At 44.9% G+C, this 25,242-nt stretch overlaps 1 protein-coding gene across 5 annotated transcripts; it reads right to left on the bottom strand.

The window, feature by feature from the left end:
• Positions 1–277: 277 nt before the first annotated feature.
• On the bottom strand, positions 278–25,242 carry dock11 (dedicator of cytokinesis 11). 5 transcript variants are annotated; one of them, XM_061292272.1, is made up of 54 exons: positions 25,001–25,241; positions 21,974–22,090; positions 21,413–21,502; positions 20,942–21,024; positions 20,788–20,854; positions 19,198–19,293; positions 19,003–19,137; positions 18,521–18,704; positions 17,825–17,904; positions 17,582–17,665; positions 17,369–17,509; positions 17,008–17,253; positions 16,826–16,948; positions 16,272–16,354; positions 16,055–16,177; positions 15,862–15,938; positions 14,701–14,885; positions 14,571–14,636; positions 13,445–13,537; positions 12,548–12,659; positions 12,371–12,483; positions 12,206–12,289; positions 11,885–11,974; positions 11,700–11,821; positions 11,550–11,619; positions 11,357–11,467; positions 11,192–11,263; positions 10,991–11,137; positions 10,847–10,930; positions 10,670–10,781; positions 10,325–10,363; positions 8,951–9,132; positions 8,784–8,885; positions 8,639–8,714; positions 8,463–8,551; positions 8,060–8,180; positions 7,916–7,982; positions 7,786–7,833; positions 7,560–7,705; positions 6,646–6,761; positions 6,454–6,591; positions 6,176–6,358; positions 5,990–6,103; positions 5,074–5,289; positions 4,944–5,001; positions 4,741–4,847; positions 4,556–4,678; positions 4,380–4,493; positions 3,406–3,552; positions 3,122–3,332; positions 2,700–2,890; positions 2,534–2,631; positions 1,707–1,845; positions 278–982 (listed from the first exon to the last, which is right to left on the bottom strand). In XM_061292272.1, the coding sequence occupies exons 1-54, from the start codon at positions 25,103–25,105 to the stop codon at positions 893–895; spliced, it is 6,210 nt and encodes a 2,069-aa protein (XP_061148256.1). In that variant the 5' UTR covers positions 25,106–25,241; the 3' UTR covers positions 278–892. The 5 variants fall into 5 exon arrangements, with proteins under 5 accessions (XP_061148256.1, XP_061148248.1, XP_061148266.1 ...); XM_061292264.1 differs by having other exon boundaries at positions 4,741–5,001; positions 25,001–25,242; XM_061292282.1 differs by having other exon boundaries at positions 5,990–6,358.

Here is a 25,242-nt window from a genome sequence, read left to right as displayed (position 1 = left end):
GTGAGGGGGGGGGAAATACGCAGTGATTGAAACCGTATTTGACGTTGTCATTGTGGCTATACTAAAATGTTAAGTCGATTTTTTTTTTTTAAATATGCATTTTTATTCTGGGTTTATTCGCTTTTTGTTTACTGGCTGGATTTTTGCATGGGGAATGGATTCCTTTAAAAGTCTAGTGAGAGGGAAAAGACAAAGATCCTGACTCTGGCATGATAAGCATCTTGTAAAATAATTTAACAACCCACTTGGCATCATGTTCTGAGAAGAAAAGAAAGGCTTTTGTTTGATTTGCTTTAATGGGGAAGGGAAGCCTGTACAGGAACACACGTGACAAGCAGCTCGCTACTGTATACAACGCGTTAAAAAGAAGGCAATGACCACACTTGGTCTCCAAAGTCCAATCAATATGTGACAACTATAAATACAAACACAGACTGAAATAGTGATGACCAATTTATGTACATCTTGATGGCTATTTTTCAGTGTAGCACTTGTGAAATACTGTTTTAAGAATAGCATAAAATACAAGCTCCCCTGTAACTCTCCCACGAGCCCAGTCTTGCACGAATACGTGTTGACATTTCGAGCAACTTGAGACGCTCTTTAAACATGACCCGTGTGTTTACGTGACTGGCAGATAAATTGTTGAATAGCAGTCCAGGCGTGTTTGCAGCTTTGTCAACGTGCAAAGCAAAATGGTGTCCTGCATAGATCCGAACGGCACACAAGGCAGTCCTGTAATGTGGCGTCATTTGATAAGAAGGGGGAAACACAAAAACAAAGCAGTGCATCTGAGCATGACTCCAACTCGACATGCTGCTTTACATTCAATCACGGCTTGCATCCGGCCATGGTGCAGCCTCGCGTCCTACTATTGTTTTTATCGAGCGTGTCAGCCGAGGTCGGCCGAGGTGCCGCTGATGGCGCGGAACACGTTGAGGGAGTTCTGCAGAAGCGAGCGCATCATGCCCTCCTGGTAGATCTACAGCCAAAAGTGAAAGAAAACATGTGGATGTGAAGTTAATATTAAAGTCACAATAGTGCATTGAAAGTATTTTTTTTATATATTTGTATATATGTTGCCCTTACATATATACAAAAATTGTTAACATATATCTATTAGACATATAAACTACATACAGAACATGTACCGTAATTTACGGACTATAAGTCGCACCAGAGTATAAGTCGCACCAGCCATAAAATGCCCAAAAAAGTGAAAAAAAAAACATATATATGTATACAAGTCGCTCCTGAGTACAAGTCGCCCCCCCACCCAAACTATGAAAAAAAACCGCGACTTATAGTCCGAAAATTACGGTATACACATATATTTTCTATATCCAGTTTGTCTGATGTACGAGTCGTTGCAGTTCAATTTTACATTTGCATTTTACAAGTGCAATGTTTTGGTACACTTTTTATCTTGTCTTTTTACTTGTCTTCCTTAAAGCTGCCGGTTAGCACAGTAAAGGGGAGGGGGGGGGGGAGAAAAGTCGAGTTAGACCAGTTATTCTTGGCACATGGGAGGATCAAGTGATGTCTCAATTAGACTGCAAAAATGATTGGAATCGCACGCCCGCAAAAACTTGGCATGACATTTACGAGAACTAGGAGGGGGGGGGGTGAAAACAACATATCAGGGTGTTTTCTGCACTGTTGCTAGAACTCTCTCCGCTCCAAGCGCCGATACTTGGAAGCGTTACCTGCTCGTGGATGATGTCAGAGAGCTCCTTCACCATGTCTTTGAAATTGGCCTTGAGACCCTCGTGGTACTCAAACTGGTCTTCTTTGATGAGACGCTCATTGATATCCAAAGCCATGCTGCAGGCTTCCACAAAACGCCTACGGGGAAATGCCACAAACAAGGAGGAGCAATTAACAATTATAATTATTTTTTTTGGTGGATGTGGGAATTAACAACGCCCTCCGAACTATAACAGGATGCCTGAAACAGACCCCCGTGTCCCTCTTGCCTGTCCTTGCGGGAATAGCCAACATTCGGCGAGAGGCTGCCACCCTGGTTCTCGCCAGGAAGGCAAAAAATAACAACTGGCACATCCTGCACAACAACTCCAGGTCCACCAAGCAGACTCAAGGCACAGGAGATGCTCGATTCCATCCCTGAAGACATCTCCAGAGATGCCTGGCTAGCAGCAGCTTGGAAGCAGGAGTGGGAGGCAGCTGGCCCCTCCCTCATGCACTGTTATGTCTGGGAACCAGGAGACGACGCCATCGGAGGAGACGAACTACCTCGCCAGCAGTGGACCACACTGAACCGCTTAAGAACTGGTGTTGGGCGCTTCAACACGTGGGGACTGGGGGACAGTGCGGCATGCGAGTGCGAAGACCCCGAGCAGACAGCCGACCACATCATCAACACCTGCCCCCTATATAGACCACCCTCGGAAGCCGGCCTCTTCGACCTGGGACCAGAGATGCTGGCGTGGCTCCACGACACCAAGTTGGAGCTCTGACGTTTTACACGAGAGAATGAACAATGAGTGAGTGACCCATCTGCTGGGTGACTTGCCTGAAAATGTCTTTGAGCTCTTTCACTTTCTTGCCAGACTGGTTGGCCTTGCTGTCATCCAGAAAGGCTCGGGCGTAGGCCATGGGGCCGGCGTTCACCTGAAATAATAACAACCTGTCAACACGTGACGATTCGCCAAGAGCCGACGCCGGCGGAGCCGTTCGACCTGCACGGAGACGCAGCCCTGCAATTTGAGCTGTAGTTGGATCATGTCCACTTCGGCACCGGAACACAGCTTGCGCAGTTCGGCCGTGCGCGACCTCATCTCGTCGATGGCCACGTCCACCGGCCGCAGGTCCACCTGCTTCTCGCCCATCACCTCCACGCGCTTCTTTACGTACGGGAAGGTGTTGATGGCTGAGGGAAGCCGAGAGAGGCGCGGAGTCACGCGCTATCTATCCAAAAGAGGGTCTTTGGCGTAATCAAGTTTAGGAAAACAACAGATAGGAAGAACAAAAGTCTCCCGGGGAAAAAGCTAATTCGATTCTGGTGGCGGGCTAATGGCCATGCAGCCATTTGCGCACTTATGCAGACGGCGCATCTAAACCAAACGTCCACGCCCTGATGAAGTCGATATTTCTACTGTACTTGTGAGAACGGTTTTCCTCTTGCACTGCTCCTCCACGCCGCCGTGCTTCTTGCCCGACAGCGTGTACGGCGTCTCAAACACAAAGCGATTGATGTTGTGGCACTTCTCAAAATCCGTCTTCTTCTCCGGCGCCTCCTTCTCGTCAAAGTAGGGCTTGACGAAGGTCACCTGCACGTAGGCGAACTTGGGGTCCAGATCTTTGGGGTTCACCTGTGAGAAAAACGAGGGCTGCATGACGACGTGTTCTCGGCGGGACTTAACTGGCGAGGAACTACCAAGGCACCTTGTTGGAGTCTTGAATGATCTTGACATTTTCCGGCCCAAATTTTTCCCCGTAGAGCGTCAGAAGTCGCTGGGAGATTTCGGAAAGCCCGGTGAGTTTGGGCTCTTTGTAGACGTACTCCTTGCCGTCCTCCTCCTCGAAAAAGCCCTGCGCAAAAAAACGGACACTGGATCGGAGATGTAACTAAATTTAAAGCGGTGGTAGAATGCGAGAGAGTGAAAAGGAAAATAAATTGTTTGAAAAAGGCATCCTGTAATGTTACCGTATTTTTCGGACTATAAGGCGCACCGGACTATAAGGCGCACCTTCAATGAATGGCCCATTTTAAAACTTTGTCCTTATATAAGGCGCACCGGACTATAAGGCGCACCATTAATGCATCATGTCAGATTTTTAATCCAAATCAAAACATTCGCCATTTCCTTTTTTAATTCAACTTCAGACGCAATAAATGACTTTATAATCACAAAATAATGATCCATAGTCTTTTTGATTCATGATTCATAGCCTTCAGCGGGCCACTTATGATTGATTTCATGACAATGCTTCGGGCCAGTTTAAATTTAGGAATTTGGTCCGTATATAAGGCGCACCGGACTATAAGGCGCACCGTCGGCTTTTGAGAAAATTTTCGGTTTGTAGGTGCGCCTTATAGTCCGGAAAATACGGTACATAAAGAAGTTGCTGTTTTGAAATCCTGCTGTTGCGCTTCTTGTTAGAGAACAGGAAGTTGTGCAAAAAGCAAGAAACATTGACCAATTCAGTCAAGTGAAGTTCACAACTCTTTTTTGGGGGTGAGGAGTGTATGTATGGATATTATATTATTTTATATTAGCTATATTATTTTATTGTATATTGTAATATATTATGAGCAAAATGTTTTTTGTTGTTGTAGTTTGATTTGGTTATGTTTTTGTGAGGCACTTTGTTGCAGCATTTAATTCAGTTGGAGGCGGAGTCAAAAAGCAACTCACCTGTCCATAGAAGGCAACTCTGAAGTAAGTCCCGAGCAGCCTGCGACCTGATTGGATGACCTCCATGACCTTGTTGTAGGCTCTGTGCAGTGTGTTGTACAGTCGGCTCAGTTTCTGCAAGGACACGATTGCGTTGCATGGGCGGGACTTTGTACGCAATATTGCCGTTGCGTTACCTCGTAGTCGTGGCGCTTCTCGTAGACGGGGATGGCCAGTTTGGCGATGTGCGTGATCAGCTCGTAGCGCTCGGCCTTCCACAGAGCCTCCACGCAAACCTCCAGATGCTCCACCAGGACTTCCTGACCAGAAGCGGCAAATCAAAATGATTCATTCCAAGACGGTCGGCGGTTTGTCAAAGAACCTCTGTGTAATAAACGTCTTGCATCCCCGTGTCTTCCTTCATGGCGGCTTCCTCCTCAATATTAAACGTCACCTTCTTAAATGCGGCGAGGCCGCTGGGGAACAACTCTTTGCGTTGGAAAGCCAAGGCAAAAAGGAAAAAAAAAGTTCTTGTTACGCCACAATGACCTTTTGAAAAGATTTTCAGTGGGCATTTCGTCTCACTTTTTCTGTGCAGGTACTCGGCAATCAGCGCCGCCACGTGAATGTGGCACATGGCCGCCTGTGGAGACAATCGCAACCGTGTGAGCGGGATGGCAAAAAGGTTGCAGAAGTACACAGGACGCAATTTGACCTCGGAGAGATCGTTATTCTTCAGGTGCGCGCGGGCCATGCTGTCCAGCCAGGTCCTCCTCAACTCGGGGGTGCTGGCGTAGGAGCGGGCCAAGCTGTATTGCAGATCCAGCAACATTTCCGGGTCTTTCTCGTGCTCCCTCATCTGGGCCGTGGCCATCAGCACCGTACGGATGCGCTTGGTTAGACCTTTGACTTCGGAGGGGAACCCTGTGGACTAAAGAAGTTGACGCTGACATCATCGGTTGCCTTCAAAAAGTAACTTACCGTAATTTTCGGACTATAAGTCGCGTTTGTTTTTCATAGTTTGGGTGGGAGGGCGACTTATACTCAGGAGCGACTTATATACATATATACGTTTTTTTTCACTTTTTTGGGCATTTTATGGCTGGTGCGACTTGTAATCCGAAAATTACGGTAGTTGCTGTCCTGATTATCGTGGGTAAAATTTTTTTTTTTAAGAAAATCTCAGTTAAGAAATCACCAGAAAGATCACCATGACAATTGTGAACACACAGAAAGATAATAAATAACATCACTCAAATATTGGTGATCCCGTTGAGAGTCTCACATATTTCTTCGCTATCGAGTTTGCTAGCGCATGTGCAGTGATACTGACCGGCAGAATAACATCCGGTTGTTCCCAAAGATGATCTTTTTTCTGAAATCATTTTACGTTTACGGACGTAAGTAGGAGTCAAAATTTGGGTGCGTATTATACATGGGTACAGGCTTTTTTCCAGCATCGACATGCCATTTTTAGGGTGCGTATTATACATGGGGGCGTATTATACATGGAAAATTACGGTACTTCAAAATGAACGAAATTGGGGTCCAAATTGCTTCAGTTCAATTTGACACATTGTGACGTTGCAAAGTAATCAGATTACTTTGCTGAGAGGCGCGTTAGCGGCTACCTTCATGGCCTTGTCGCTGTTAGCAAAATTGTTGATGATGGAGAGCGACTCCTGGAAACGCGAGCTGCCGCTGAGCGCCACGTTGGAGATCAGCTGGCTCACCGCGATGATGATCTGGCGAGAGATGAAGAGGAGAGAAGGAGAAAAGTGGCCGGGGCAAATGCAAACCTGCCGCTCGGGTTCTACCTGCAGATGCGTGCGCAGGAAGGTCTTCCTCTTGGTGTACTCGTAGTTGTTCCTCATAAGCAGATAAAGCAGCCCCGAGGCTTCGGCCCTCAGCGAGGCCATCTTGGAAACGCAGCATTTGAGCACCTCGCAGCACAGAAGCTCGCAAAGGGTCACGCGACCTTTGAACAGCACCGAGGGGAACTGACAAGAGAGCATTTGGGGCAATTTTTTAAATGTGCGCGTCTCGACTCAAAACATACGAGCGGTAGCGAACGACAGCGACATTCGGAGCCGACCTTGTTCATGAAGGCTCGCAGCGCAGCAAACACGTGCTTGAGGGCGGCTTCTGATTGGCCCACTTTGAGGAAGGTCAGGTAAACGTCAAACACCTTCCTCATCAGAGCGTTGTGCCCGTCGTTGTCTGTCAGCTGGGTCTGACCAGACCAAAATATTAGAAACAGCTCTCGATGTGATGTGTGCGTGTTTACCTTAAAGCACTGGATGAAAAACGAAAGAACATCCAGGACACTCAAGCAGACCTCGGTGGAAATATTGCCCTCAAGCAGAGCCTGGTGATGGATTTCCGCTTCGGAGGCCCCCGTCCCTGAAACACATGCACAAACACGTTTGAAAGATTACAAATCAAAGTGATCACTAAGATAACAACTCTAATCGTGAGACTGCTTGCCTTTATTTTTACGTAATCTTAACCTTTCCAACCAAATATTTAGGTCGACTACATCAGCTTAAATTTATTGCACAGGAGCAGGAGAGCCTTGGAAGAAAAAAACAACAACAATCAGATATTAAATTGCAATTCTTTTAGGTGGGGAATCACACTATTTATTTTATTATTTTGATTTTTAATGTATTTATTTATTTTATTGTATTTTTAATTTCTAAAAATATTTCTGCTTTACTCAAAAGGCTAATGTACCGTAATTTTTGGACTATAAGTCGCGTTTTTCTTCATAGTTTGGGTGGGGGGGCGACTTATGCTCAGAAGTGACTTATATACATATATGTTTTTTTTCACTTTTTGGGGCATTTTATGGCTGGTGCGACTTATACTCCGGTGCAACTTATAGTCCGAAAATTACGGTATTTATTTATTTTATTGTATTTTTAATTTCTAAAAATATTTCTGCTTTACTCAAAAGGCTTTATGAAGCTTTGTTCCAGACTGAATCGTTGGTTCCCACATAAATTCCATTCCAAGTGATAAGTGCGACGCAGAAATTAATCAGCAGCACGGAATGTGTGGAAAACATGAGTCAGCATGAACTTCAACCTGCTGCTCTGCTTACGTATCACTTTTCTATCCTCCGTTGCTTTGAATCTTATCAGAGCGTGACACAGGCGTAGCAAATAAATTTGAGAGTGACGCCATTGCGTTTGTCACCTATGTTGAGCGTGAGCGAGGCCTCCATGGTGCCAAACTGGTTAATTCTGTTCTGGATGACGCTGGCCCGGTTGCAGCGTATGGCCGGCATGGTTTGCGACTTTCTGTCAGGAGAGAACAACTTGGACGCGCACGCCTCCTGACTCCTTGACAGAGCACACAAAGAATAAAAATGGGTTAAATTAGAAATAAAGTTTTGCGGATAAGCCTTACCATGACATCTCACCTGCTGATGTTCCTTTTGCCGATGTAGCGAAACTGAACCAGACAGATCCTGCATGATGCAAGCACGTGCAGTTTTAGCGACGCAATTTCATTTGGTTTACGTTCGTTGTTGGTTTACCGGAGCTACTCACTCAAGCAAACTGAGAAAATTCATAACGTCTTGAGGGTTAAGTTTGTTCCAATAGGCCATGAGAGTGTCTGCGGACAAAAATCAAATCGCAGTTTACGTTTCGTGGTTATTTTTAGCGGGTCTCTTTGTGCGGCCCGTCGCTGACCTTCTGACAAGGTTTTGGCTATGTGTAAAAAGGTGAGCAGGAGGCCCTTGATCTCGTAAATGCCAAGTCTGCTCTTGGGTGGCCCGGGACTGCTGCTCATGGTGGAGCCTCGTCTCTGCAGCTGCACAAACAAAGGGGGGTGAAAAAAATATATGATTTGAAATTCTATTTTGAAGTAAATCATTAAGCTCGGCTGAAAACAGAAGCTAAGATGCAAATGGAAACATTATAAATGATATTCAAAACATTGCGTGTGAGTCTGTGTGTGTTTCATTGATGATTAACAGCACTGCAATAAAAAAATAAAATAAATGATGTCATTCGTCTCAAACAAAGCTAGGTTAGATGTTGCTGGGGCAACGCCATATACAGCAGCTATAAAATAATTAAAAAAGGGCCTTACGTCAATGCTATCTGGTGTCCCAGGATCTATAAAAAGAGATCCTCTGGAGTCTTCTCTTCTTACGACATGGCCGTTTAGGACGGGCAGGCCTGATAACGACAACAAAATCTATCAGCAACCAAAATAAAGGAGCATCGTACGAATACCTTCGGCTGCTTTCCCCGGGATCGACTCACTGTGGTCTTTCTCCAGAGCAGTGCTGGTCCTCCTGCTGTCCGTTGAAGAGCTTGACACGAGGTCGTCTCTCGAGCCCTACGGGCGGCATGCGGGCTTTGTATGAATAAGCGTAAAAGGTTCTGAAGGGATCCATTTTGAACTCACGCTGATGTTGGGAATGTGCGGCCGGGCAGACAGTTGCGTCAAGTTTTGGAAAAGCAACTCAAACAGCGGCAGGTAGAGCAAGCAGATCCTGGCTTGCTGGTTCTGAAATAAAAAAAGACATTGACAAAAGTAGAAACGAGGGTGAGGTTGATTTCCGTCAGCCTGACCTTGAAGGCCGTGTAGCGATCGTCCATGGCGTGTTTGATGAGCAGGTTCTTGAGCGTGCCGACGGACAGTTGCCGGACCTCGGGTCCCAGCTGCAGGGCCGCAGCTACGTCTCGGAGGAGCAGGCCCACCAGGAAGTGGTTGCGGCAGTACTCCTCGGTCAGGCTGAACTCCAGACTTTGATCTGCGATGAACCCAGAGATGGTAAGCAGGTGAAAATTCAGGTTGAAAACTAAATCAGTGTGGTAAGCATTTAGCAAAGGCTAAATTTTCAAGAAGTTATGTGCAAGTCCTCTTAATGTTGTTGTTTTTTTCGCCCCTCACATAAAAACAATGCAACAAGAAGAAGAATTCAGCTCTATTATACATTTCCCGACGCAGGAGATGTATAATTTCTCAAGTTTGCGCTGAGCAAACAGCATAGATGAGCAGAAATCTAAAGAAAGGAAGCAATCGTGTGCAAGGCCAAAATGCTGCGTTAATATCAGAACAGGCAAGTGCATCCAGGAAAAATCAAGCACCCGCTGGAAATGAGATCGAAGCCGGAGTGATAGACGTCATCGGGGCAGAGCTACTTTGAGATAAAACCTCAGACTAACGACAAAGGTCCGATGTGATGAACATGGAGAGAAGAGTCCGACATGAAGCGTTTTTGAGCCGTGCCAGAACTACCTGATTTAAAACAATATTTAAAAGATTATAGGTAGTCGCTTCATATAAAAAAATCAAATCAAATAAAAATAAATAAATACATATTATAATATTAAAAAGTACATATTAATTAATAAATATTTATAAATAGTAATTTAAAGCAATAAAAAAAATTCAACATGATTTAAAACAATATTTAAAATATTATAAGTTGTCGCTTCATATAAAAAAATCAAATCAAAATGAATAAATACATATTATAATATTAAAAAGTACATATTAATTAATAAATATTTATAAATAGTAATTTAAAGCAATAAAAAATAATAATTATAATAATAAATGAATGTGTGGGTTTGGTTTTGGACGAAACAATGAAGCGTGTAGACCCGGTGGCCAAAATGCAAAGCGCACAGATAAGTTCATAAAACTCTAATCATTGAAAAATGACATATTAAATGTGCTGATTCCATTCAATTCACTTATGAAATGATCAGTTGGTCGACAGTCATGTAAACGTCGGACCCCGGTGTAGACCAAATAGATTTGTTTGGAGTGTGAGCGGATTCCCGCAGAAGCGAAGCTCATTTCTTCGACAAGGCACAAAGCATCGATTCAGCATTGGCACCGTGCGCTCGGCGAGCGGGGGTTAATGGAGGCGAGAGTGCGGGGTGCAGAGAGTTGGTTGCGCGCGGCGGCAGGACGGCGCCGTCAACATCACCTACCTACAGGGCCAAAAAGCTCCGTCGCATACGGAATAAAATCTGACCACAAGCAAGAAACAAAAACAAAACACAGACGGCAAGGGTGTTGGGTACAAATGAAAAAAATCGGGGAAGGGTTTCACAATCCATGCAGCATTGAGATCAAATCGAAATGAGACGCTGTCTGCATTTGATGGCCGTTTAAACCGCAAAAGCATCCTCCGTTTTGTTGCGTTAACAAAAGCATCCTCCATTTTGTTGTGTTACATTCAAAAGACATGAGGCGAGCGGGACTGTTAATAGCTCGTTGTGGGGATGCGGGTGAGCAAAAGGGGCGTGGCTTTCCCCCCGAGTGGAATATCTTACCTTGCACCCTCTGCAGCTTGGTGCGCCCAAAGGCCATGGGCAGGTTGAGTGGGATGAAGTGCTCGTGGTTGCACACGGCCGTCAGAAAGTCAAACTTCATTTCCGTCAGCACCTTGCGAGGAGACGGCGGTGTTGGCGAGCCGCATGTTCGCTGCGAGCGATTGGGCGGAGGTGTACCTTGGGATCCTTGAAGCTGAAGTGGCACATGTAGTGGTTGATCAAACCAAAAGCAAATCCCCGGTTCATGAAGGTCAGACACCTCTGAGGAGCGAAAAGATGACGTGAAGCTGCGCTCGGAGGAGGCGTGTCGCTAAGCCGTACCTTGATCAAATTGGCCAAGCTCAGGTTGACGCAACGGGCTTCCTCGGGGATCTCCGTGTGGCGGATCGTGATGTGAGGCATGACGGACAGCACCAGGGATTGCAGCGCCTGGTGGAAAGTGTCCGGGAAGCGCTGGGCTCGGGGCATCTGGAAGCATGATTGTGTCAAATTGGGAGGTGTGGAGGATTGATCGAAACCCACCTTCATTCGCTGGTCCTCTTGCAGGTACTGGGCCATCGACTTAGTCATTGTTTCAAAGAAGAACCAAGAATACTGCAGATAAAGATGGGGGTCGACTGTGAGAAAGGGATTTCCAATACGACGAGTCCGCCACCTGCTGGTCACCGTCGCTACAACAGCTCTCACCTTGAGCAGTTTGTTGCTGGTGTTAAAATCTGCCGTCTGCTTAAGAACGGCTGTGACCGCCTTGGCCAGCACCTCGTGGCAATACGGCGCACTCCCGGGGGCGAGCACGTACTGAGAAGAAAGCCCCCCCACCCCGGCAAAAAAAGAAAACATTTAACGTCTTGAACACTCTGCGTCCACAGAGCAGCCATACCTTCACGAAAGAGCGCAGGTAGTTTTCCAGGCCTTCCTCGTGACACCTGGATACGATATGTATGATGACGCTGCAGGGACGGACGGAGAAGGCCATCGGATTATCAAACGATGCACGGACGCATTCGGCGCAAACGAGCGAGGAACTGACCGGAGAGAGTTGACAGCAATTTCCTGGCCTTCCTTGGCGGCTGCTGAGAGCACTTCAAAGAGCTGCATGAGCACAGTCGGCAGGAAGTGGACCATAACGTGCGTCTCCATGGCGTGTAGGCACTGAGGATGGAGGGATGGTGAAACGAGAAGCCGGAGCGCACGCATTCACAACAAGAATCTGACCTTTAGGTATTTGATAAGCTCCGCCCGGTTGTCCTCGGAGGTGCTCTTCATGAGTTGGCAGTGCAGAAAGAATTTGTGGAGATGAAGGTCCTGTGGAGGGAAGCGCAAACTATAGCAAACCATCAAATGTTCTTCTTGCCACACTCTAAAAATTGTTAAAAATAATCTCATTTGGGTACATTTAAGCCAATTGCTGGGTCAGAAAGGCTGCTTGAGTCATAATAACAATGAAATCTGAGCCAAGACCAACAACCCATGAATCGACCCATGTGTCTTTAGAGTGGATGTAAACGTAGATCTTTGAAGGAGCAAGTCTTTCACCTGAGCGTATATCGTCGAGACAACTCGGCTTCTCATTTTGAATAGTGGTTTCGCATTTTCCACCCACTTGATATCTGGATGGGACTGTGCAGATTGTTGACAATTTATTTTTTTAGAAATGAGCAAGACGCAAATGTGGCCGTGTGTTTTTTTTTTGCCGCAAACCTTTCTGGTGTCCTGACCCAGATAGCCGGCGGGCAGGTTGGCAGCGACAGGTAACTGGAGTTCTGTGGACTGCATCCTGCCGTCTTTCAGCAGAGGCAACCAGGAGTGGCCGACTGACGACGCACGGAAATGATGAACGACGGCGACAATTGCAAAATCATTCGAAAAAGAACTTACCCAGAGATTCCACAGCCTCTTTTTTCTTACTGCTGGATTCACAGCTGATATGGTAAAAGGTGAAGAGGATGTGGTGCTTCTCGTGCAAATGGACAGGTAACTCCATCTTGACCTGTGTATCATTTTCCAGTTACTATACATGAGAAAACAGCTGAGCACTGAGTGTCAGGTACCCCGGGCTGAAATATGGGCTTGTACTGGCACCTATTGAATTTCAATTATGAAAAAAAACAATACAAATTCCAACTAAAAGACTCTGAGAACACTTGACAAAATACACAAAAACACACACTACTGTGATGAGCAGGCATTACACGTGCAAAAGTGTGCTCCGTGTGGTGGGGTGAGGAGTCAGACCCCTCCCCACCCAAGTTCAAATTTTATACTGCTGCCACAGTGCTATGCAATGTCCACAAGGGGGCAGCAAATCGGAGAAATGGAGGCGAAACAAGAAATACGGCGATAACAGAGATCAACAATTTGAGTCGGGATCCCGCGAGACTTTAGACTCATCACATCTTTGTAAGTATTGTAAAAAAAAATCCCATGATTTGAAGCAAGTGGTTGTAAATCGTGTGTTTAGGTGCGTGTCAGTGTCATGGCGCAAAGGGTGTGTGTGTGTGCGGAGGGGGGTCTGAAGATCTTAATCCATTTGATTTTGGGGCCATATGGGGCCTTCTGCCTTATCTCGACTAACTCTTTCACTCCATGCATGTGCATGCGTGTGTGTGTGTGTGTGTGTGTGTGCTCACAGTAAAACAGATTAATTGGATAATCTCAGAGACAGCATGGCAGTTCCAAGGGAATTTGAGGGTCAAAGATCCTTTCTAATTCCTCATACAAAGGCATAATAAATGGTGTGGGTTGTTTTTGGTTTTTTTCTCAGAAGCATCTCACCTCATCATAGAATTCTGGACTTTGGTTGTGGTGCAGGACAGCAGCATAAGCGCTGCTGGTGAAGAGAGAGTCCCCTGGTTTTCCGTAGATGCACTGAAGCACAAAAACACTTCACTAAGTGAGTGAGGCAATTTACGGCTCGGACTGAATGAATCAATAACATGCTTTTAATTGCGATCGGGTTGACATGACAGAACGTAACGGATAAAAAACAGAATTCTGTCTTCCGATTTAAGAAGATGAAAGAGATGTACCGGGAATGTGTTGTATAGAACCAGCATAGAAAAATTGCAAGACTCGAGGGGTGATAAGAAGTCTGATGGGAGGCCAGATTACCTGCTTCGATATGAGGGTAAGGGGCGGGGCTTCGGATGCCGCCTCGTATCTTATGCGCCAGTGTTTTCATACCATCATGGTGCATGAGGCCAGAAAAAAACCCGAGACGAGTACAAACAACAATTCACCGTGCTTTGATGGCAGTTTCCACCCGCAAGTACCGTTTTTTTCCATGTATAATGCGCAAAATGTAACTAATTTATTGTCCTAAAATTTGGGGTGCGCATTATACATGGGTAAAAAAACATTTTTTTAAATCCGGATATGATACGGAGGCCGCCATTACAGATGCGCTTTCTTCTCTGCTGTTCACTTCAAACACAATGCTCTGGTATCAGACGCTTGCTCGGTCACCTGCTCGTTTGCTGTCACAATGTCCCCTACACAAATCCGAAACATTTCTTCGCTATCGAGTTTGCTAGCGCATGCGCAGTGATACTGACCGGCAGAATAACATCCGCTTGTTCCCAAAGATGATCTTTTTTCTGAAATAATTTTACGTTTACCGACTTAAGTACGTAGGAGTCAAAATTTGGGTGCGTATTATACATGGGTACAGGCTTTTTTCCAGCATCCACATGCCATTTTTAGGGTGCGTATTATACGTGGGGGCGCATTATACATGGAAAAAAACGGTAATTTGACAGGGAGAAGGAACCACCAGTGAGCCTTCATTTCGCCCTCTTAATCATTGTTGGCCCCTCAAGGGAAATGCTGACTTGCCACTTTTGCATTCTTAGCTTGTTTTCTTTAACAATTCAGCAAGAAAAATGCTTTCGGCGGCGCTCACCTTCAAGGGGGTTGCGCCCTCTTCATCTGAATCCCGGAACTGCACGCAGACGGCGATGTTTCTCGCCTAGCCGAGGTAAAGCTTCCGTGTGAATCTTCACAGAGGAGGTTTTATCGCGAGAAGGGCAAACCTTGGTGAAGCTTTTCTGGTTGTCGTATTTGAGTTGCAGAGGGTAGACGTAGAGTTGGTTCTTGTAGGTGGTGAAGGGGTAGTTGTACTTGGCCTCCTCAGGCAGGAACTCCTCCACTTCCACCGAGACACGCTCGCAGCTGTCTTCGAAGGGCTTCACGGGAATGTAAGCGGACGTCACCGTGTCTGAGGAGGGAAACATTTACAACACCTTTCATGTGCCTTTTGTTGTTTTCTTTACATTCCAACGGCAGGAATCGCGTACGTGTCGCTATTCTCTCGTAGAAATTGCGGAGCTTGGAATTCAGACGTATTCCAGATGAGATCAGGTGGGTGTGAAAACTTTTTTCAAAGCCTGGCACAACGTAATTGCTTCTTATTGTGACTCTCTCCTCCGCATTATGATGGGGGGGTGTCACATTTTTTTGAGGGTCAGACATTCCAATTGTTCCGTGGAGGTCAAAACATAAATAAATACATAAGTAAGTCAATAAATAAATAAATAGGTGTAGAATGAAATAAAAAATGACTAAAATGATCGAAAGACATAAAAATAAATAAATAAATGACAGAAAAAAATGTAAATAGAAAAAATAACAAAATAAAATAAATAAATACAAAGAAATATAAACATACGTAATAAATAAATAAATAGGTAGATAAATGAATGAGGAATGCATTCTAAACAATGAAAACAGTAAATAAAAAAATAAATAGCTGTAGAATGAAATAAAAATAAATAAATAAAAAGATCGAAAGACATAAAAATAAGTAAATAAATGACAGAAAGAAATGTAAATAAAAAAAATAACAAATAAATAAATACAAAGAAATATAAACATACGTAATAAATAAATAAATAGGTAGATAAATGAATGAGGAATGCATTCTAAACAATGAAAACAGTTTTCAAGTTCAGCATACGACTTCCCTCTCAAGACGGAGATTGTGTAAGAGACAAAATAATACAACAGCAGTGCAGTGCTGCCTCAATGTAGATAGCGTTGCACCATTCCGGACGAGGGTGTGACAAGAACCGCAACTGACTTCAATACACCGTCTTATCTGCATTTCCCTCTCATACGAAGCTTTTTGTCTGGGTAAAAGATTAGCCCGATGCAAAAGAGTCTGCTCGCGGTGTGTTGAGAAAAGGAGTACATACTTGAAAAGTCGGGTGGGACGCACTCAATGGTGACGTTCAGCTGTCCGGGGATGGTCTGAAGCTTGCTCTTGTCGGGTCTAGAACCAAAACCAAGAAAAAAATGAAAGGGGGAGAAAAAAAAAAGAAATGCAGATATGCATGGGGAATAAATGATATTTAAAGCTAAAAGAGCACAGGACTATCCATGACTCACTTCCTGGTGTCAGCCAAGAGCTTGATGATGTCATTTGTGGAGATTTTTCCACTGTCCTGGCGGTAAAGTGGTGAAAACTTGCCGTCCATGTCAAGACTGCCCTGAGCGTCCTTGAACACCTGCCTGGTGAGGTGACACGTCGTGGCAACTTTGCTCATCTCAAAACTTATCGATGGGCCTCGTGGTCATGTAATTTGGCAATTTGTTGACGTCTTACTTTGCAGCCCAAACAAAGGGCATCCTGTACTGGCCCAGGCGTTGGCACGTCTGTTTAGCCGCCTTCAGGACCTTCTGAGCGGTCTGGCGTGACACAGAGGGCGACATACGTTCCAATCAGTGGTGAATATTTTTCTTTTTCAGACGACGAGGCATCCTTAAAATCAACGGTGGCCGTAGAATTAGGTCATGGTCGAATTGAAGTTAAATCAAGTTTGACTCATTCGCTGCGCTCATTGTGGTGGGAAAATGAAGCTTCATGAACAAGTTGTGTTTTTCGACTCCTCTAGATGGCACTGTTGTTTTGAAGAAAGGGATTTAATAAATGGCTTTCACACATTTACTGAAGAGAGTGCCATCTCAAGGGCTGGATAAATACAACTGGTTCAGGAAGCATCTTGAAGCTTCATTTATGTTATAAATTATAACCCAGTGCATTTAATACATGAAAGTTTCTAAAAATAGATCTATTCATTGAGGCCTCACCTTATCATCTAGAGCACCTTAGAATCGAATACAAATCACAGTTAAATGCATTTGAGGGTAAACAAAGACCTTGTTGATGTCAGAAGTCTTTATGTACGGCTCGGCACAATTGGTGATGCCATTTTGTAACACCTTCTCCACACGGGCCACCAGAAAGATATCAGCATGGGGGTGGGTTACTGAAAAAATTGCCTAGAGAAGAAAAAAAGATGTCACCATGTTTGCCTTGAACAATTTCTGCATGTTTGTACCTGTGTAGGGAAACGCAACAGTGCCTCCGACACTCTCTGAAGAACAGGCAGGCAGTCGCCCCTTCCCGAGTCGCAGCTCTTGAAAGGCCTGCCTCCTTCCGAATCCGAGCAAGGCGAGAGCTGGCCGGCGGTGTCGCTCAACATCTCCTTCACGCAAGGCGGGTTGAGGTCCACGTGGAAGTCGGCAGAGATCTTACAGTTCTTGGAAATGTCAAAAAGAGCCAGGCTTATGAAGAAGGGCTCCACCTGCAAATGAGCAGAGGGAAGGCTCAGGGTTGTCCACCTTTCAGGCCCACTTCAAAGCTTTTCATTTTGTGAAAAATTGACAGTATATTTTCGAATGGAATTAGAGATGGCCCACGTTGGTGAGGACGCCGTCGCCCTTTTCGCTAACGCAGCCCTGGAGACTGAAGGTGAGATCGTGGCAGCCGACCACAATGCGCCGACCGAAGCGCTCCTCAAACGGCTTGACGTCCGGCTCGATGCCGGAGAAGTCCAGCCTCTGTGGAGAGGAGGAGGAGAAAAGATCAGCTCCGAGAAATAAAATAAATAACGGGGCGAGCATCCCCTCTACCTGTGTCTCAGGGTCCAGGGAAAAAAGTTTTTGCCTGCCTTCGTTCCGGTTCATCTTATTGAGCTGGTCCGTCTCTCTTGCATACTACACATACAGGTTGAAAGGAAACCAAATGAAGCAGTTCTGGAATCTGTTTCAATGCGGTCAGTATTATGAAGACATTTAAAAATAAATAAATTTAAAAAAAACAATTAACCAACAATGCAAACCGCGCCCAAACTATTTATTTGTCTATTTCGGTACCTTTGTGAGTTCAGGTTGTAAGTTCCTCCCCAGACCTTCTGACTGGCTCTCACTTTTCCCTTGGCTGCTTGTGTCATCATCTGATTGGACGGCACAGTCAGTCATGAAACAGATTAGGAAGACTCCATTTTCATTTCTTGTAGAGCTGAACAATTACACGTGTTTACATTTCATTGTTTCATGAAGGCTAAAAAAAAATTTGAAGCGATGAAGACGGAATTGTTTGGATGATTGTTGTTCTTTAATTTATGATCCTTAGAGAATTTGGGGAAGTGGTTGTAGAGCTTGAAAAGCTGCAAGTCAAAATGTCATGTAAGTAAATAAATTGTCTTTTATATTCATTCATGGTTTATTTGCCTTGATTTAGCATAAAAAAAAAAAAAGTAATTTTGTTAAGAGCAATCAAGTTGCTACTTTTTTCCCCACACGCGTTTAAACCTGGAGTTTTAAACTGTGATGCCGTTCATTATTGGATTTATCCTAACGAGCTTCACATCGTCAATACATTTACGGTTGGTCTCGCTAAACTGACCAATGCAATTGGAAAACATGTCACAGTGGACCAATGAAATTGTCGGAGGTCTCGCTCTTAGCGAATGTTCAGATCATGTAAATGGAGCCTTGTATTTAAACGTTTTTTTTTTTTTTAAATCCATTTGCGTGACCAGTGGCGGCGCTAGAGGGGCCTCGTCTCACCCAAGGAGCCGTCCAGGGACTCCCCTCCGTTCCTCCTCTCCTGGCAGGCCTCGCTGCTGTTCTGCAGGGCCTGTTTGAGGGTAGCCACCCACTCCTCCATCTCTGCTTCGCTGTCGGCCGCCAGAAAGTGGCTGTAGCGCTCCTGCATCTTCAGCTCAAAGCCGTTCCGCCGTATTTTAGGGCTCTGAAATGGGGGGGGGGGATAATTTTAACAAGGTGTAGGGGACAGAATTTACACTCATATTACAGACGAACAGCTAAAATGAAAGATGTCGGGGCGGTGGGGGTTAATCCACACAAGTAGCCAGGAATAAATGACAAGCTTTCCCATCGGAGCCATTAGCCTGAACGAGTCTCCTCCCATCCATCTCGTGAGTAGCCTCATCCAAGAAAAAGCTTTCTGGCAGCGCACCACACCACACGCGTGATAAAAAGCAGACTCCAAGGCCCTTGTGTCAAAAAAAGAAAATGGCTCCGGCGACCTGAATGACATCGATGCACGAGTCCAGGTAGATGGAGCCTTTGGTTTCCTTGCAGTGCTTCTCATCCTTATACGAGTTGAGGATGTAGGAGCCGTCTGGGAGCTGGGACAGGTCGAAGTATCTCCTCTTGAACACCTGTAAGGATGACGATTGCGGCGTTTGTTGTGATTTAGCGTTTGGCCGGCGGTGACTCACCCGCATGGAGACAGACAGGCTGCTGTTAATGTTGGCTTTCTGAAGCCAGCCCTGCTTCATGATGCCGCCCCTCAGGGAGCACAGTGACGACGTGTCCTGCCGCAAACAAAAGTCAGCGCACTTTTATGTTGGATTAAAATGATCTGGATTACACTGGTCGAAAGATGCGGAGTATTTTTCAATCAGATATGCAAATAAACGTTTCTAGATGGATTGCTCCCAAATCGGACCTTGTTTTGTCTGTAGCAATAATAATGACATCATAATAATAATACACAGTAATACCGTTTTTTTCCGTGTATAGTGCGCCCCCATGTATAATACGCACCCTAAAAATGGCATGCTGATGCTGGAAAAAAGCCTGTACCCATGTATAATACGCACCCAATTTTTATGATTTTTTTTTTATGAATTTTTTTAAAAAAAATTTTAAGTCCCAATAATCGTCACACACGCAGGGAGGCAATGAGTCCCATTTTTATAGTCTTTGGTATGGTCTTAACTAGGCTGAATATAATTTTTTTTGTTGGCGTTGATTTCTCCGTCTGCCCATAAACGCACCACCGCGCTCCGTGCGCGCACGGGAAAGAGGCGTGCGGACGTGAAAAAGGCGGCTCTGTATGGGAGAGACGTTGAAGAGGAATAAAAACACCCTTGGAAACCAAAACTTGGTGATTTCAAGTTTCATTTCGAGGGACATTTGTCACGTCTCGTCCCCAGTTTTGCTATGTGTCTAGGTTGCCATAGTTTCTGTTCGCGTCGCCCCTCTCTTCCTGTGTCACCTCAATCGATGTAACGTGTTTTGTATTTAAGTCCTGTCTGCCCCTCGCTCACCGTCGGATCATTGCATGTGTTACTGTCATGATGTCTGTTTGCTTTCTGTTCCTGTCTTTGGTAATGTCACCCTGTCTTTTTGTTCCACGACTTTGTCGGTCAGTCATGTTGTTGGTTTTGTTTTCTAAAAAAAAAAAAAATAAATATTAAAAAAAAATAAAATACAATTTTTTTTGTACCCATGTATAATGCGCACCCCAGATTTTAGGACAATAAATTCGTTAAATTTTGCGCGGAAAAAACGGTATTTATGAATTAAGGGATAAATTCAGCAACAAGTCAGTGGATTTTTTTCGAAAACATCGTAGTTAGGATTTATAATGCGTGGGAACATTGGTATTACGCAATCTTGTATAGGTCAAACTTGTGGAACAAATCATTTGAGAATTGTTTTTGACTTTATTACACAATATTTAGTGAAATCTTGCTTTTGACCAATATATTTAAACACATAAAACTTGACAAAAATTTCTAGAAAAATGTCAAATAGAATTTCAAAATTTTCAAAAAAAATCCAATTGCTCTAAGAAATAACGGTTTTAAAGAACAATTCAATCTGAAACGAAAGGAAAAAAAATCCAAAACTGGTATAACCCGTACGCTGAAACAAGGAGGCCATTGCCCATCTCTTTTCGCCGTCTAAATCCATGCGCATCCGGCCAGAGGGCAACAAGGGGGAGGATCAATAAGAGCTATTTATAGAACCTTAACAGAGGGCTTCTGGTTTGTCGCCCCCCCCCCCCCCCCTCCTCTTACCTCGTCTTTGGCATCTTCATCGACCTCAAACACGTGAGCCGCTAGCTTGTCTGCCTTCAGGCCTTTGCTACGGAAACAAAGAGAGAGAGAGCTCTCTCAGCTTTCACTTGAACTCAAAGCTACAACCACCAAGCCAACTTCCTCGCCACCTCACCTCGGTAACATGCGGAAGTCACCGGAATAGGCCTCGTATTTGTAGTTGATGACATGCCAGTCGGTCTTGTACATGGTGATGCACTGGCGGACGCAGAAACAAAAACACGTAATAACGGGAGCAGGACAATTCTGCCCTTTGACAGTGACACACAGGCCTGGACTGAACTTTTGTTATTGCCGGGCCGCTGTTGAAAATAGGCCCTCCTTGCACATGTTAGGGGAAGCTCACCTAAGTCCGTTTTAATAGCGCCTTGTCGAGCGGATGACAAGGAAAAGACGGATCTGTTTAACAGAGCCTGGCAGACGTCTGGTAAAAATCACACAAGTTGAAAATCCTGCCCCGCATGACTCATAAAGCTTCACTAATGCCAAACGCTTTACTTCAATCCCCATGATTGAAAGTCAAGTCATGTTCTTTGACTTCCGCTCTCTTAGCTAGCGCGCATTTTACGAGTTAGCGCCGCGGTACCTTTTTGGCAAACAGACTCCCGGCTTCCCGCTCTGCGTTCTGGGGCACGGAGGGAACCACGGTTCGCCTCTGTCGGGATATTTGGGACTCCTGCGTGAAAGCACACACACACACAAACCAAGTGAGTGGAAAACATAAAGTACAAGCGTCACAAAATTGTCTCTGGGTCACAGCAGTTCTCGGAATAAATCAAAACACATGTGCTGTCTGGGCTGCGTCGCGTTGGACCTTCTTTTAGAGTTTGGAAAAGTTTGGAAATAATCTTTGGTCCAATTTGGACTCCAAAACAGCAAACTTTATGTTTGGTTTTGGAGCAAAAACGGCTTCGTTGGTCGACGCACGATTTTCACAATTGTACACGATGGAGCCAAAACGTTATTACGAATGTGATTTTCCGTACAGACGAGGCTCATTTACTGCAGTTCTTGAGAATTTTAGCAGCGTATGGCTAGAGTCAGGTCGATAGCTTTTCCCTCGTGCCACGTCGGTTGCCATCCGCTGCCGCTTTTATTTCATTTGTAAGACAACGCCTCTTCCTGGCTCACAGAAACGAGACATCACCGAAACATCGTCGACGGGGCACAGCAGCAGGTCTCGTTGGGGGTCGCTGTGGATCTGAGCCTTTCTCTGGAATACCACGGCCTCGTAGTCCAAAGGCTCGATGAACTTGGGTTGTTCCTGGGGGGGGGGGGGGGCAAGACAGTTGTGTTAAGATTTGAAATCTGCCCTCAAGTCACAACAAAGGTCTGAAATATGAAAACGGAGACAATGAAACACAGGAAGAGATTATAACTTCCACTTTTTGAGATTTCGAATGTAAAAAAAACAACCTTGTCAAATAAAGTGCCTGAAAATGACATCACAGGGACTCAGGTAACAACCAATCACAGTTCACCTGCGAGTTTCATCTTGTGATGTTTGCAAGCTGAGCCGTGATTGGGTGATACCTGGGAAACTGTGATGTCATTTTCAGTCGGCAGCAAGTAGCAAAATGGCCGGTGGGTTTTGCTACTTCATTAATTTTTCACAAACACGATGTTAATCAGAATATCTTATTTATAATGTTATTTGTTTATTTATTATTTATTCATCACTCTTATTTATTTATCATTTGTGACTTCTTGTTTTTATTTTTTTGTGTTGTTTACTTGTATATTGTGTACTGTCTTGTCACCGTGGGATAGTGGGAACGTAATTTCGATTTCTTTGTGTGTCTTGGCATGTGAAGAAATTGACAATAAACTTTGACTTTGAGAAGATCAGTTAAAAACTTTCGGTTGGGCAATTGAGACAGTAACTCTAAAAGAGCCCAACGCTTCCACGCTTTTTCACATGTTAGTAACACTGACAGCAAGAGTCTGCTGAGGTCGGCGCTCATGCTCGGGCCCAAAAGCAGCAGTTCTCCTTCCTGTCATGTGCAACAAGCTCAACCGCAGAGCCGCAAGTCACGGGCCAGCTTTGAGCAGCACCAGCAGGCCGGATCATGTTACACGCAAGACGCCGACGGGTCCAGGGGAGGGAGGGGTGCAGTCAAAAAAGAGTTTTAGACTTTTCTTGACATACTTCTTTCTAAACAAGCAGCATATAATGTAAAGGGCATTCTTCATCCATGCACAGATTTGAAGATCATATCAGGGGAGCTTTTCCAGAGGGCGGCAACATGCGTGTTCAAGCAAGTGAGCAGATGAGCATGCCAGACAAACCTCCGCCGCCACAACAAGCCAAAGAGCGAGTCAGTGTATGAGCAGCAGCAGCAGCAACAACAAAAACACCAGCAAAATCTCATTTGTTGCATCGTGTGGAGTTTTGCCTGTTACCAGTCCTGGAACATTTCTGACACACTTTGTACAATGAATCTCATTGTGCATGCGGACTACGGGTGTAACGATTCATCGATACATCGATATAATGCTCTACGATTTATTGGCATCGATGCTAAACGTAAACATCGATTTATATCGCCGTGTTTGACCTCGGACATTAGACGCGACTTTATTTTGAAATCCAGTTCATTGTTGCTTGCTTCCTCTTTCCGGGAGCAGGGAGCAGTGCGCGGTGTTGTGTTGTGAGCAGAGCAGGCACGCGAAAGGGGAGTCGACAACTAGTACGCGGCTCCTGGGCTGGTGCTATGGCTCGTGTCCAAAAAGACGAGGAAATTGGCTCCCCTTAGGCTTCAAGTCATTCTTTGGAAGCACTTTGGATTCCAAAGAAAAGATGGCTCAACGGACAAGACACGTGCAGGTTGTAAATCCTGCCATGCGGTGATCAAATATTCAGGAAGCACAAATCTCGCCGCACATTTAAAGAAAAACCACAACATCAAAGTTCATTGTTAAAATAAGCACTTTGTATACTACAATACTCTTGTCATTTCCTAAATAAAGAGTTTGCAGTACCTTGTTGATTTTGCGTATGAATTGTTATAAATCAGGATATTGTTCTATATTTTTTATTTAAAAAAAAATATATCGATCGTAGAGCACTATATCGCGATATATCGTGAATGAATCGCAGCAGGCTTTAAGATATCGGCAAATATCGTATCGTAGTTCTTTGTATCGATATGATATCGTATCGTGACAAAACCCGCGATTTACACCCCTAATGCGGACACATGTAAGTGTCCGGTGATTCACCCAAAAAAATACCCCCCCTAAAAAAAAAAAAAAAATCTAACTAATACTAAAAGTAATGAAAAATAAACTAATAGACTAAAAAACTAACAAACCTAACGAACTGAATTTAAAAAAGGAAGAGTAAAAAAAACTTAATAGAAAATTAATTATAATGAAAAGTCCTAAAATATCATAACCCTGGTCCGGAAACACAAATGGCACGTCTGGGCATAGCAACAGGCCACAAAAATGTCCCCGAAAGGCAAAAAAAGAGAAGCCATTGATGTCACAGGAAGTACGCTTCAGGGAATTCCCACAGAATCTCCTCAAAACTGCACCCCTCATGTCAAATCAAATCAAACAATAGCACATGCACAAGTGCATCAACTTGGTGTAACTCAACTTTACTACACCGGTACTACGTTCTACAGCAGAAGACAAAAGGGTGCACTTCCCAGCGGATCAATAACCAAAGCTTTTGACACATAGTGGAATTAAATCCAGTCACAGTTCTGGGCCAGAAGGGTTCTTCTAAGATTGCCTCAAGACACTGACCACTTAATCCCCTCATGACTGCAGCAAGCTATGGCTGCTATAAACACATGTGAGGGGGGGGGGGGGGGGGGGAGAAAAAAAAAACGCGACGTATGAATGAATGAGTGCATGGTCACGCAGTGGTGCTCTGCACCATGTGGCTGAGTCCATCAGACTTGACGAGGCAGGAATGTCCAATCCAACCGGCGGACAAAAGAAGCTGCACAAGATTGGAGGACATTCGTTGTGTTTCAATGTACTTTAATGTATTGGACATTTTTGTTCCCGTCCGTTCGATTGTACTTCAAGGCGCATTTTTAAAGTCCGACGTATAACTGACAAAAACATACATAAAAAGGTGCTGCTTATGACTCACTCTCGGTGTAATAGGGGAACATTAGCTTGGGTAGAAAAAGACAACAAAAATCTTTTTGCTTACCACCGGGTCCACGGAGCTCCTCACCGCCTCAGACACGCTCTGTCGGACTTCCGCTGCCGTCCCGGGTTTGCTCAGCCTCTTGGTGAATTTCCGAACCTCAGACATAGCGACCCAAAAGATTTCGAGATGTATATATATCCACAACGCGTGTCCCGGCGGGGCCAGATGTGGGCCAGCCAGCCAACCAGCCAGCCAGCGGGAGCAGTTTGACGTCGCGAGGCGGGGCGGCCGATTCTCGTGAT

This window comes from Syngnathus typhle, linkage group LG1 (assembly GCF_033458585.1).
Source record: "Syngnathus typhle isolate RoL2023-S1 ecotype Sweden linkage group LG1, RoL_Styp_1.0, whole genome shotgun sequence".
Lineage (NCBI taxonomy): Eukaryota > Metazoa > Chordata > Actinopteri > Syngnathiformes > Syngnathidae > Syngnathus > Syngnathus typhle.
Note: the sequence above shows the minus strand (reverse complement) of the source record. Positions and strands in the feature narration are given on the sequence as shown.

Bases quoted from the DNA above. Each gene is read 5' to 3' on its own strand.
- dock11 (XM_061292264.1), bottom strand. From the start codon at position 25,105: ATGTCTGAGGTTCGGAAATTCACCAAGAGGCTGAGCAAACCCGGGACG. The intron at 10,364-10,669 runs GTAAGATATTCC...GCTTGTGGTCAG, and splicing joins CAAGCTGCAGAGGGTGCAAG to ATTTTATTCCGTATGCGACG. The intron at 7,706-7,785 runs GTGAGATGTCAT...TGCTCTGTCAAG, and splicing joins GGCAAAAGGAACATCAGCAG to GAGTCAGGAGGCGTGCGCGT.